Raw genomic sequence first — 14,961 nt, 5'->3', positions numbered from 1 at the left:
TGTTACAGGACACCAATGAAAATGTTACAGGACACGTACGACAATGTTACAGGACACCAATGGCAATGTTATAGAACACCAATGACAATGTTACAGGACACCAATGGCAATGTTATAGACACGTACGACAATGTTATAGGACACGTACGACAATGTTACAGGACAGTAGGACACCAATGACAATGTTATAGGACACGTACGACAATGTTACAGGACACCAATGGCAATGTTACAGGACAGTAGGACATCAATGACAATGTTATAGGACACCAATGACAATGTTACAGGACACCAATGACAATGTTATAGGACACCAATGACAATGTTATAGGACACCAATGACAATGTTACAGGACACCAATGACAATGTTATAGGACACCAATGACAATGTTACAGGACACCAATGACAATGTTACAGGACACCAATGACAATGTTACAGGACACCAACGACAATGTTACAGGACACCAATGACAATGTTACAGGACACCAATGACAATGTTACAGGACACCAATGACAATGTTATAGGACATGAATGACAATGTTACAGGACACCAATGACAATGTTATAGGACATGAATGACAATGTTACAGGACATGAATGACAATGTTACAGGACATGAATGACAATGTTATAGGACACCAATGGCAATGTTATAGGACACCAATGGCAATGTTATATGACACGTACGACAATGTTACAGGACATCAATGACAATGTTATATGACACCAATGACAATGTTACAGGACACCAATGACAATGTTATAGGACACCAATGACAATGTTATAGGACACCAATGGCAATGTTATAGGACACCAATGGCAATGTTATAGGACACCAATGGCAATGTTACAGGACACCAATGGCAATGTTACAGGACACCAATGGCAATGTTATAGGACATGAATGACAATGTTACATGACACCAATGGCAATGTTACAGGACATGAATGACAATGTTACAGGACATGAATGACAATGTTACAGGACATGAATGACAATGTTACAGGACACCAATGACAATGTTACAGGACACCAATGACAATGTTACAGGACACCAATGACAATGTTACAGGACATGAATGACAATGTTACAGGACACCAATGACAATGTTACAGGACATGAATGACAATGTTACAGGACATGAATGACAATGTTACAGGACACCAATGACAATGTTACAGGACACCAATGACAATGTTACAGGACACCAATGACAATGTTACAGGACATGAATGACAATGTTACAGGACACCAATGACAATGTTACAGGACACCAATGACAATGTTACAGGACATGAATGACAATGTTACAGGACATGAAAGACAATGTTACAGGACACCAATGACAATGTTACAGGACACCAATGGCAATGTTATAGGACACCAATGGCAATGTTATAGGACATGAATGACAATGTTACAGGACACCAATGACAATGTTACAGGACACCAATGGCAATGTTACAGGACAGTAGGACACCAATGACAATGTTACAGGACACCAATGGCAATGTTACAGGACACCAATGGCAATGTTACAGGACACCAATGGCAATGTTACAGGACACCAATGACAATGTTACAGGACACCAATGACAATGTTACAGGACACCAATGGCAATGTTACAGGACATGAACGACAATGTTATATGACACCAATGACAATGTTATAGGACATGTACGACAATGTTACAGGACACCAATGACAATGTTACAGGACATGAATGACAATGTTACAGGACACCAATGACAATGTTACAGGACACCCAATGACAATGTTACAGGACATGTACGACAATGTTACAGGACACGTACGACAATCTTCCAGGACAAACGACAATGTTAAAGGGCATTATTGACAACATTACAATTACAGGTACATTTAAAAAATATACTCCTGTAGATGGCCATAGTGTTATTAAATTGGGCTCCGTCCGTGTGTCCGTCAGAGATTCTTTTCCGGGCTATAACTCCATAACCGTTCAACGCAGCTCCTTGAAACTTTCTGTATATATCAGACTATTGCCCTAGTTGTGCCTTTTGCTATTGCGGACCTTCCATTTTCGGTACTTTTTCTGTCACCATGGGAACTTAGTCAAAAATACCAAATTACTGTTTCCTTTTGTTTCCGGGCTATTACTCCATAACCGTTCAACGCAGCTCCTTGAAACTTTCTGTATATATCAGACTAGTGCCCTAGTTGTGCCTTTTGCTATTGCGGACCTTCCATTTTCGGTATTTTTTCTGTCACCATGGAAACTTAGTCAAAAATACCAAATAACTGTTTCCTTTTGTTTCCGGGCTATAACTCAAAAACCGTTCGACGCAGCTCCTTGAAAATTTCTGTATATATCAGACTAGTGCTCTAGTTGTGCCTTTTGCTATTGCGGACCTTCTATTTTCGGTATTTTTTCTGTCACCATGGAAACTTAATCAAAAATACCAAATTACTGTTTCCTTTTGTTTCCGGGCTATAACTCCAAAACTGTTCAACGCAGCTCCTTGAAACTTTCTGAATATATCAGACTAGTTGTGCCTTTTGCTATTGCGGACCTTCCATTTTCGGAATTTTTTCTGTCTCCATGGAGACTTAATCAAAAATACCAAATTACTGTTTCCTTAATAACTCTTACTTTGAGCTTGATATATACATGTATTTGGGTTTTAATACCAACTGCGGGGCACGGGGGATAATGCTTTGCTTTGCGGCTCCTTGTTTTAATATAGAATCTTGCATTAAAATTTGCATCAACTTGTGAGTGGCTGCAGCTTGGCATGCTATAAATCTCACTTTTTACTACAAAGTCAATGTTCAATTTTAAAGTTTCAGGAAAACAAATCATAAAAAGTCTCCAACTCATTAAACAAAACTTGTATATAATTGTAAATTAAGCCTATCAATTTAGAAATTGATAAGATTTCTAGACAAGGTAGAGTACACTTATTAGATATAAACAAACAACAATAACTTCAAATCAAATTTTTCGGTGGAAACATCGCTTTAAATTATATCATAAGTATAATGCATTCCAAGTTTCAAAGAAATCAGTCAAAAATGAAGGAGTAGAGCCCCGGACAAAATATCAAATACTAAAATAAACAAGGGCAATAACTTTTGGGAAAATATTCGAATTGAAATTCTTTTTGGAACAAAAGAGATTGCAATGAAAAATGTATGCCAGATGTCTGGACGGCCAGGGCCATACCACAAAATGTACCATAAAAGAGATTTTGGAGAGGGTGAAAAGCGTCAAGTATGTAACTTCAGTAATATATCAAGATAAACAATAGTCTAATCTTGTTTTCAGTCTGTCATAATAACCTTTTGTTGGAGATGGAGCACCTATAAAATATTCAGGGTGAGACAAACAAACGAGAACACAACACACAGCTATCAAATGAGATTTTATTTGCTTGCTTTTTTTGGATTGCTTTTCTTATTCATTTTTGAGGCACTTTCTTTTGAATTTTTAAAACTGTCACTAAATATTGCCTTATTTTTTCTGATTTTTTTAGCGGCACTAGATCTTTGCTTCTTGAATTTTTTGTCCTTTTTAAGTTGCTTTGCAGATTTGCCATTGAAGACTGTCTTTTCTCCATTCTTATTTTTGAAGTTCTTCTTTCCATGTGGACTTTTTTGTTTTCCTTTCTGATCATTCTGAACATTGTTAAGGAGTAAATATTTACACACAGGTAACTCTATAGATTACTGGTAATGCAAAAAAAGGACTACTTTGTACATGCTGTATGTACATGTATATCGAGGCCTTTACTAATTCTTTCATAGTTCCACAACCTATACTTTACAGATGCAAGTACCAAATTTTTTCAGTAACACTTTCTAACATTATCCACATTATCCTATAGGTATAGATCATTTCGTGACATGTACAGCTCTTGGTCAAAAAGGATACTCCAGTTTTCTTGGGTAGGACAGGATTCTCCTGGCTTCTCATTACCCGCACTTCTCGACTCGCCAACTTGCTACCATTTAATCGAGAGGCAAGGCCTACAGCATCAGGGGACTGCAATGACAAGTTGTGTATTTCTGTCTTTAAGTCTACAGGTAATGTTAATATAACATCTCTTTTTATACATCATATTTATCCTGCAACAAACCCAATGGATCAACATGTATTTTCAGTGAACTGTACATATCAGTGGACTTATTACTAGGTGTGAACTTATTAGAGGATAGATACAGTTGATGAATCTGCCACACAGAATCCGGTTAGCAAACAAGCTCTCTATAATCATTTTTATAAAGGACAATTATTTTTTTCTCTCAAAAATTTATCAAATAACTGCAGATAGATCTAAAGTATTCTTCAGATTCTTCTCATTTTATCATTTGTTGTGTGTAAGGGTGGCGATAGTTACTCACATCAAACTGGATGTAACAGAAGCCCTTGCCTAGTCCAGTTTGGTTGTCGCGGATGATCCGCACACTGACAATTTCCCCACAGTCTGTGAAGTGATTCCAAATCTGCTCCTCATCTATCCCTGCCACACAAAAACAATAAACATTGGTCACCTGAATCAGACTTTGCCAGTAAGAATTGTTTCACCCTCAACATACAAACTAACCCTATACTGATTTATCACCAACGCCTTCAGCTCACACAATCATTTTCAACCTGACACATCATTAATGTAACTCTTTTCACTAAAAAAAATTATATACGAAAAACAATGAACAAATACATTCATCTATCTTAATCAGTCAACAAAGTATTTGTTGTTTTTAGGGGTTGGACATATAAAAATCTGAAGATAAAGAAGAGGAAATGCCATGGACTTCCAAAACAATTTTCAGGTTCACAATACATATAAGCTTAATGGCTGAAATGTTAACTTTAGTTATTTCACAACAATTTCTAAACAAGTTATATCAACTTATTTTAATTACGCCCGGATGGAAGTGCGAGGAGTCTTATCGTGGGAGGAAACCGGAGTACCCAGAGAAAACCAAGGTGGTCGAGCAGGTGACCCTTGACCTTTTCATGTCTGCTTGGAGAATTTAAGGAATGTATGACAACTACAGAATTACATCAATATATTTTGCAACATCTGGTTATCAAACATCTCACACAGAAATAAAGTATGACCCAGCCAATTCTGTTATGGTTTTGTTTCTATTACAACTCTTTCAAAAGTGATCTGAAAGTCACAGACACCACTCATGGATAAGTATATACAGTTATAGTTTCATGAATAGTTAAGGCTAGGAAAAGATTACAAAAAATTGCATTTTTTACCTCTAAAACTGTGACTTAATTTACTCCACTACCTGACACATTATATGGTACAATTAACAGATTCTGTTCACTTACTGACATCAAGGTTTCCCACAAACACCGAGCACTTGTGATTGTGCTGTAAAATAACACACCAATCAATTATGGAATATATGTACATAAGTCAGTTAAGTGGACAAGCTAAGTAAGAGTCAGAGATGAATTTCCTATAAATAGAAATGATGACCTTAAACTTAGTACCCTGAAACATTAAACAATTCTAAGTGTTTTCATACCTGACCATTGTACAATGTTTTATCAAAATCTGTTACCAATAGGGCAGACATGCATGTACAATAAATAGTATATGAATTTAATATTAATAAATTACTTGAATATAAATGCAAGATTGCTTTATCTCCTCAACTAAAATTCATAGTAAAATAACCAAAAAACATCCAATCAATTTCCTTATAAGTACACCTGAATCATAACCAATGGATATCAGGGATTCTTTATGTGGTACAAACTTTTCGATGTAATGTTAAGGTACTTTGTTTACTTAATCTGAAATATTCTCTTACCATATTTCAGTGTTTTTCTCACCTGTTTATCTTTAGATGCTAGATCCACCCTGATATGACGGCCCTCTACCTCTCTCCCATTTCTAAGATAAGAAATAGTTATATACATGATATGATGTCAACTTCATTATCACTCAATCTTTCATACGTATAAAGTAAAAAAAAAGTTTGTGTCCATGTGCAGTTACAATGTAGTAAACATAGAGAAAAATAAAGTTTGACATTCAACTTAAAAGCAGCGGCAAAAGCTGCTTGTAAGATGGTCGTCAATTGTGTTAATTTTTATACATATAGTATGTACTAAAGGAGAAATATTTGTGAAAAATAACCAGTTTAACTATAAACTGTAGAAGTCGGCAAATATCAGCATCCATGACCAACTCTACATCCTATCAATGAGTGTATGACCAACTCTACATCCTATCAATGAGTGTATGACCAACTCTACATCCTATCAATGAGTGTATGACCAACTCTACATCCTATCAATGAGTGTATGACCAACTCTACATCCTATCATTATCAATGAGTGTATGACCAACTCTACATCCTATCACTATCAATGAGTGTATGACCAACTCTACATCCTATCATTATCAATGAGTGTATGACCAACTCTACATCATATCACTATCAATGAGTGTATGACCAACTCTACATCCTATCACTATCAATGAGTGTATGACCAACTCTACATCCTATCACTATCAATGAGTGTATGACCAACTCTACATCCTATCACTATCAATGAGTGTATGACCAACTCTACATCCTATCACTATCAATGAGTGTATGACCAACTCTACATCATATCATTATCAATGAGTGTATGACCAACTCTACATCCTATCAATGAGTGTATGACCAACTCTACATCCTATCATTATCAATGAGTGTATGACCAACTCTACATCCTATCATTATCAATGAGTGTATGACCAACTCTACATCCTATCATTATCAATGAGTGTATGACCAACTCTACATCCTATCATTATCAATGAGTGTATGACCAACTCTACATCCTATCAATGAGTGTATGACCAACTCTACATCCTATCACTATCAATGAGTGTATGACCAACTCTACATCCTATCAATGAGTGTATGACCAACTCTACATCCTATCAATGAGTGTATGACCAACTCTACATCCTATCATTATCAATGAGTGTATGACCAACTCTACATCCTATCAATGAGTGTATGACCAACTCTACATCCTATCACTATCAATGAGTGTATGACCAACTCTACATCATATCACTATCAATGAGTGTATGACCAACTCTACATCCTATCACTATCAATGAGTGTATGACCAACTCTACATCCTATCACTATCAATGAGTGTATGACCAACTCTACATCCTATCACTATCAATGAGTGTATGACCAACTCTACATCCTATCACTATCAATGAGTGTATGACCAACTCTACATCCTATCACTATCAATGAGTGTATGACCAACTCTACATCCTATCACTATCAATGAGTGTATGACCAACTCTACATCCTATCATTATCAATGAGTGTATGACCAACTCTACATCCTATCAATGAGTGTATGACCAACTCTACATCCTATCAATGAGTGTATGACCAACTCTACATCCTATCACTATCAATGAGTGTATGACCAACTCTACATCCTATCACTATCAATGAGTGTATGACCAACTCTACATCCTATCACTATCAATGAGTGTATGACCAACTCTACATCCTATCACTATCAATGAGTGTATGACCAACTCTACATCCTATATCAATGAGTGTATGACCAACTCTACATCCTACATATCAATGAGTGTATGACCAACTCTACATCCTATCACTATCAATGAGTGTATGACCAACTCTACATCCTATCACTATCAATGAGTGTATGACCAACTCTACATCCTATCACTATCAATGAGTGTATGACCAACTCTACATCATATCACTATCAATGAGTGTATGACCAACTCTACATCCTATCACTATCAATGAGTGTATGACCAACTCTACATCCTATCAATGAGTGTATGACCAACTCTACATCCTATCAATGAGTGTATGACCAACTCTACATCCTATCAATGAGTGTATGACCAACTCTACATCCTATCACTATCAATGAGTGTATGACCAACTCTACATCCTATCACTATCAATGAGTGTATGACCAACTCTACATCCTATCAATGAGTGTATGACCAACTCTACATCATGTCACTATCAATGAGTGTATGACCAACTCTAATCCATCCTATCAATGAGTGTATGACCAACTCTACATCCTATCACTATCAATGAGTGTATGACCAACTCTACATCCTATCAATGAGTGTATGACCAACTCTACATCCTATCACTATCAATGAGTGTATGACCAACTCTACATCCTATCATTATCAATGAGTGTATGACCAACTCTACATCCTATCACTATCAATGAGTGTATGACCAACTCTACATTCTATCACTATCAATGAGTGTATGACCAACTCTACATTCTATCACTATCAATGAGTGTATGACCAACTCTACATCCTATCACTATCAATGAGTGTATGACCAACTCTACATCCTATCACTATCAATGAGTGTATGACCAACTCTACATCCTATCAATGAGTGTATGACCAACTCTACATCCTATCAATGAGTGTATGACCAACTCTACATCCTATCATTATCAATGAGTGTATGACCAACTCTACATCCTATCACTATCAATGAGTGTATGACCAACTCTACATCCTATCAATGAGTGTATGACCAACTCTACATCCTATCAATGAGTGTATGACCAACTCTACATCCTATCACTATCAATGAGTGTATGACCAACTCTACATCCTATCAATGAGTGTATGACCAACTCTACATCCTATCAATGAGTGTATGACCAACTCTACATCCTATCATTATCAATGAGTGTATGACCAACTCTACATCCTATCAATGAGTGTATGACCAACTCTACATCCTATCACTATCAATGAGTGTATGACCAACTCTACATTCTATCATTATCAATGAGTGTATGACCAACTCTACATCCTATCAATATCAATGAGTGTATGACCAACTCTACATCCTATCACTATCAATGAGTGTATGACCAACTCTACATCCTATCACTATCAATGAGTGTATGACCAACTCTACATCATATCATTATCAATGAGTGTATGACCAACTCTACATCCTATCACTATCAATGAGTGTATGACCAACTCTACATCCTATCAATGAGTGTATGACCAACTCTACATCCTATCATATCAATGAGTGTATGACCAACTCTACATCCTATCACTATCAATGAGTGTATGACCAACTCTACATCCTATCATATCAATGAGTGTATGACCAACTCTACATCCTATCACTATCAATGAGTGTATGACCAACTCTACATCCTATCACTATCAATGAGTGTATGACCAACTCTACATCCTATCACTATCAATGAGTGTATGACCAACTCTACATCCTATCATTATCAATGAGTGTATGACCAACTCTACATCCTATCACTATCAATGAGTGTATGACCAACTCTACATCATATCACTATCAATGAGTGTATGACCAACTCTACATCCTATCAATGAGTGTATGACCAACTCTACATCCTATCACTATCAATGAGTGTATGACCAACTCTACATCCTATCACTATCAATGAGTGTATGACCAACTCTACATCCTATCACTATCAATGAGTGTATGACCAACTCTACATCCTATCACTATCAATGAGTGTATGACCAACTCTACATCCTATCACTATCAATGAGTGTATGACCAACTCTACATCTATCATCAATGAGTGTATGACCAACTCTACATCCTATCAATGAGTGTATGACCAACTCTACATCCTATCACTATCAATGAGTGTATGACCAACTCTACATCCTAACACTATCAATGAGTGTATGACCAACTCTACATCCTAACACTATCAATGAGTGTATGACCAACTCTACATCCTATCAATGAGTGTATGACCAACTCTACATCCTAACACTATCAATGAGTGTATGACCAACTCTACATCCTATCAATGAGTGTATGACCAACTCTACATCCTGTCACTATCAATGAGTGTATGACCAACTCTACATCCTATCATTATCAATGACCAATTCTTCCTAACCAAATGTGATGGATGGGGCATAAAGATATAATTAACACTTTATATACTCAAGTAATATTCTACAAAAAGCATGCCTTTCTTCATGCCTTTTCTTCTTCATTTAATTTTCATAGTTTCAAGATTTACAATAAAGATGCCATCAGTGTATTTTTCTCTCTAAACTCATTTGTACCCTGGTACTTAATTTATAAGATGTCATGTGTGGAGTATGATGTAGGCAATCTAAATAACTGATGTTGGAAAGGATTACAGATCTGATACTAACAATTTAAGAGCTTTCTGTGCAGCCTCTTCCTCTTCAAAACAAACAAATCCCACAATTGTTGTTCTATCAGGGTGGAAATCTCTCCTGAAATATAAAATCTGAATCAGGTTCTAAGATTCACAGGTAGAAGTATTACATTAAGCATTTTATTAGAAAACTGTCAGGTCAGTAAATGGTTAAGATCAATCATTAAATGTTCTACATCTTAAGACTTCACAATGATGATGCCAACTCAAGTACCTTATAAAAGTTTGTTGTTAAAAAAATGCTATTGTCATTTTGAAAAATACTATCTTAAAGGAACATGCTGTTGGATGAAAGATGGTCAAAGATTGATGCTAGTGATGTGAACTCAGTAATTCTTCAGATCAGGTAAGGGGCTCACCACCCCTTCAGACCAGGTAAGGGGCTCACCACTCGTTCAGACCAGGTAAGGGGCTCACTACCCCTTCGGACCAGGTAAGGGCTCACCACCCCTTCAGACCAGCTAAGGGCTCACCACCCCTTCAGACCAGGTAAGGGGCTCACTACCCCTTCAGACCAGGTAAGGGGCTCACCACCCCTTCAGATCAGGTAAGGGGCTCACCACCCCTTCAGATCAGGTAAGGGGCTCACCACCCCTTCAGACCAGGTAAGGGGCTCACCACCTGTTCAGACCAGGTAAGGGGCTCACCACCCCTTCAGACCAGGTAAGGGGCTCACCATCCCTTCAGACAAGGTAAGGGGCTCACCACCCCTTCGGATCAGGTAAGGGGCTCACTACCCTTCAGATCAGGTAAGGGGCTCACCACCCCTTCAGATCAGGTAAGGGGCTCACCACCCCTTCAGATCAGGTAAGTGGCTCACCACCCCTTCAGACCAGGTAAGGGGCTCACCACCTGTTCAGACCAGGTAAGGGGCTCACCATCCCTTCAGATCAGGTAAGGGGCTCACCATCCCTTCAGACCAGGTAAGGGGCTCACCACCTGTTCAGACCAGGTAAGGGGCTCACCATCCCTTCAGACAAGGTAAGGGGCTCACCACCCCTTCAGATCAGGTAAGGGGCTCACCACCACTTCAGACCAGGTGAGGGGCTCACCACCCCTTCAGACAGGGTATGGGGCTCACCACCCCTTTAGACCAGGTAAGGGCCCACCAACCCTTTAGACCAGGTAAGGGCCCACCAACCCTTTAGACCAGGTATGGGCCCACCAACCCTTTAGACCAGGTAAGGGCCAACCAACCCTTTAGACCAGGTAAGGGCCCACCAGCCCTTCAAACCAGGTAAGGGGCTCACCACCCCTTCAGACCAGGTAAGGGCCCACCACTCCTTTAGACAAGGTAAGGGGCTCATAACCTCTTTAGACCAGGTAAGGGCTCATTACCCCTTCAGACCAGGAAAGGGGCTCACCACCCCTTCAGACTAGGTAAGGGCCCACCACTCCTTTAGACCAGGTAAGGGGCCCACCACCCCATTTAGACCAGGGGATGAGCGCTCACCAACCCTTCAGACCAAGTGAGGAGTTCACCAACCCTTTAGACAAGGCAAAGGGGCTTACCAACCCTTCAAACCAGGTAAGGGGCTCACCACCCCTTTAGACCAGGTAAGGGCCCACCACCCCTTTAGAGAAGGAGATGAGCTAACCAACTCTTTAGATCAAGTAAGGGGCTCATCATCTTTTTAGACCAGGAGATGAGCTAACTAACCCTTCAGACCAATTAAGGGGCTAACCACTACTTTAGACAAGGAGATGAGCTAACCAACCCTTCAGACTAAGTGAGGATTTCTCCAACACTTCAGACCAGGGGATGAGCTCTTCCGAGACTTCAGTCCATGATATGAGCTCACCAATCCTTCTAAGTGAAGATCTCTTTTACCCTTCAGACTATGTGAGGAGCTAACCAATCCTTCAGACCAGGCGAGCTAAAATTACTTACTTGATCGATATGACTTTTTTGGGAATCCTAGGATCTTTTGTTGGCTGCAATGAATAATATTGTATGTAATACATGATTGTCATCGACAAATTGTGTACCTGATGTGTATGTTCTAATACCTTTATTGGATACAGAGAGTGAGAACAAATTCAAAGTTATAACTTATTTACACCAGTATAGTTGAAATCTGTCATGTTATTAAAGTTTATAATCACTGAGAATATCTGATGAAATCATATTTGTGATGTGGATTATCATTCAAAAACATATCTGTGATATTTATTGCCATTCAAAAACCTAACGAGACATGAGAATGTTTAGTGAACTAATTATGAGAAAGAGAACCAAGAGAGAGGTACTGTTCTGTATACTTACGGGACATCTAAATCTCACACTATCTATCTTTCCACATGACTTAAACAGCTTAATCAGGTCCTGAAATACAACAAAATACACAATATAACATAAATAAATATTAGCTTCATTTAAGATTGATTCAAGACTTTCAATGCTTTTTATTTAATTGAGCCTTTACTCTACTTGTGCTTTGTAAAATGTTCATGTTTCCAAAAGCAAAATCTATTGTTTGTAGACGTCGTTTGATTTTCAAGTGGTCAAATAATTGGAAACTGATAATCAATTGTAAAATTTTAACCATATAATTATTATGTATTCTGAGATTAAAGTTGGTCACTTTTCATGAATTATCTACAAGGAATAATAAGGTACATTATCACAAATAATCATTGTAGATAACAATCAGCAAATTGTATTGATACAGAGGAATGAGAATATATCAGGTATATAGATACTATAGGGAAAATATCAGGCAATGTCATTTTTCCATTCATTGTGTAAATTCAAACATCATTTGGATTGTTTTGATAACAATTCATTAACAACTTTATTGAATAACAGATAATTATGCTCCAAAACACATATATTTGTGGTATTTTATCGGCCAAGGTTATATAGTGATATCAAAAAAGTGTACAGCAGTATTTTAAAGGTCAAGGTTAACACAGTTGTACTTTAAAATTAAAATCAAACAATGAAAACCTTTTTCTGCAACGACACAGGCCAATTTCCAACAAAAACTGTTCTAGAGTCTTTGGCTTGATCCCGCATTTTTTTTCTATTTTTTCGTTGTTTCTCCCTTGGATTCTTGGTGCTCTCTTTTTCGCCTTCACTTTTGTTGGTAGTTTCTTTTTCTGAGTTGCTTCTTTTCTCCTTTTTGTTCTTGGTTTTCTTTCTTTACAATAAAGAGAAAAAAAAGAAATTAATGAAAATATCGGTTAAATACAGAAGGTTCCCCATCAGTAAAAGTTTTACACTTCAACTTTACATTTGTACAATACAACAAAACTTCAATACCTAGTTAGGTAGTGATAGAACAACACCACTAATGTGATAAATGATGTAATTTTATATCTTTCATGATTTTCTTTAGAACATTTCAGGAACATGGTACCATGGCTCCTATAATTTCTGATCCCATATAGATATCTAAGGTGTTTTTTTTTTAACTTTTATATTTATATAGATTATATTATATTACAAAGTAATTGATAATTTCTTGATACAGATATAACTATTACTGAGGTACAAACACATTTAATCATTGAACTAGAAACTCAACATACACTTCAAAATAATGTATCTATATGATATATGTACAGTGTAGCAAGAACTCACCTTATGAACAAAAATAACATACATTGTATATGATTACAGATAATGAACAAAAGAAAAAAATTAAGAATGGTACTTTTTCAGTAAGGCTTCATGAACGCCAGGTGGAGGCTCATATCCCTGAACTTCATCAGCTTTTCTGTCATATTCCTCTGTGACTTTTCGTTTCTTCTTTTTATTGCTCTGAGCTGTACCCTGAATTTCATAAATGTAAGCCATATAATTAAAGAAAAGACTGCTTTATATATAAAGGGGAATTTGTGGAATACGTTTGAAAGGAAACAGGTATTTTAAAGTGGCATTTAAAAATGGCATTGCCACTTTGCAAAGCAAAGATTGACTTTAAGGAACTTGGATATAATACCATGTCTATGTTGTCAAGCATGTTAGTTTATGTGCTATATGATTCAGCTGTTGTTGAGTTCCCATATCAACATATTTGCTGTAATTTTTCAAATAGACATTTTCAAGCAGGCTGAACTTGAATGATGTAGTCCATGGGCAATATCTAAACACAATGTTCAAAGTATACATACTGGCAACAAATCTCACAAACATTGTTTTTTTTTACTTTTATAATACAGTGCTAAATCACTAAGGACATCACAGTGCATTTATCAAACTTAATACTAAGATACAAAATACAAGATTTACCTCGGTATCAAAGAGTGACGCTAACTTGGACTTTACTTTGGTGTTTTTAATTTCCTCTGTATTCTTCTGTGAGTGTTGGACAATTATATCGGTTAGGGCACCTGGTTTGTACTTTCCTTCCATTGTCATTGATCTGTAGGACAGAGGCTACATTGCAAATGAGATGAACACATAGCATAAACAAGTTTCTATAGGTTACTGGCTATGACCATAAATTCGTATGCATACCAATCTCATGATATAAAAAAAGCCTTGTACCATGACTCGGTAGGCATGCAAAATAATCTGTGACGATGTTGGCCTAACCATTAGGACCTAATTCAAGACGAAATTACTTTAAAATTCGGGCAATATGAAAGTCGGGCGAAATGACTTAAAAGGAACATTATGTGCCGAAACGTCTTTATTTCCTCTATGGATCCGATTCAAATCCAGTGGATATATG

General features: G+C 37.2%; 1 protein-coding gene across 2 annotated transcripts in view; it reads right to left on the bottom strand.

Annotated features, from left to right (window-relative positions):
- Positions 1-3,394: 3,394 nt before the first annotated feature.
- The window catches only part of LOC117324063 (RNA-binding protein 34-like), an 11,915-nt gene continuing 348 nt past the window's right edge, over positions 3,395-14,961 (bottom strand). Inside the window, exons 2-12 of one of the 2 annotated variants that reach the window (XM_033879681.1) lie at positions 14,517-14,649; positions 13,939-14,057; positions 13,230-13,422; positions 12,546-12,605; positions 12,171-12,214; positions 10,254-10,337; positions 5,852-5,912; positions 5,342-5,384; positions 4,393-4,511; positions 3,923-4,033; positions 3,395-3,666 (exon numbers count right to left, since the gene is read on the bottom strand). In XM_033879681.1, the coding sequence (XP_033735572.1) occupies positions 3,415-3,666; positions 3,923-4,033; positions 4,393-4,511; positions 5,342-5,384; positions 5,852-5,912; positions 10,254-10,337; positions 12,171-12,214; positions 12,546-12,605; positions 13,230-13,422; positions 13,939-14,057; positions 14,517-14,649 (1,219 nt within the window). In that variant the 3' untranslated portion in view covers positions 3,395-3,414. Of the gene's footprint in view, positions 3,667-3,922; positions 4,034-4,392; positions 4,512-5,341; positions 5,385-5,851; positions 5,913-10,253; positions 10,338-12,170; positions 12,215-12,545; positions 12,606-13,229; positions 13,423-13,938; positions 14,058-14,516; positions 14,664-14,961 lie in introns of both variants that reach the window. The other variant, XM_033879682.1, reaches the window with a different exon arrangement.

The sequence above is a fragment of the Pecten maximus genome, chromosome 3, assembly GCF_902652985.1.
Source record: "Pecten maximus chromosome 3, xPecMax1.1, whole genome shotgun sequence".
Taxonomy (NCBI): Eukaryota; Metazoa; Mollusca; class Bivalvia; order Pectinida; family Pectinidae; genus Pecten; species Pecten maximus.
Note: the sequence above shows the minus strand (reverse complement) of the source record. Positions and strands in the feature narration are given on the sequence as shown.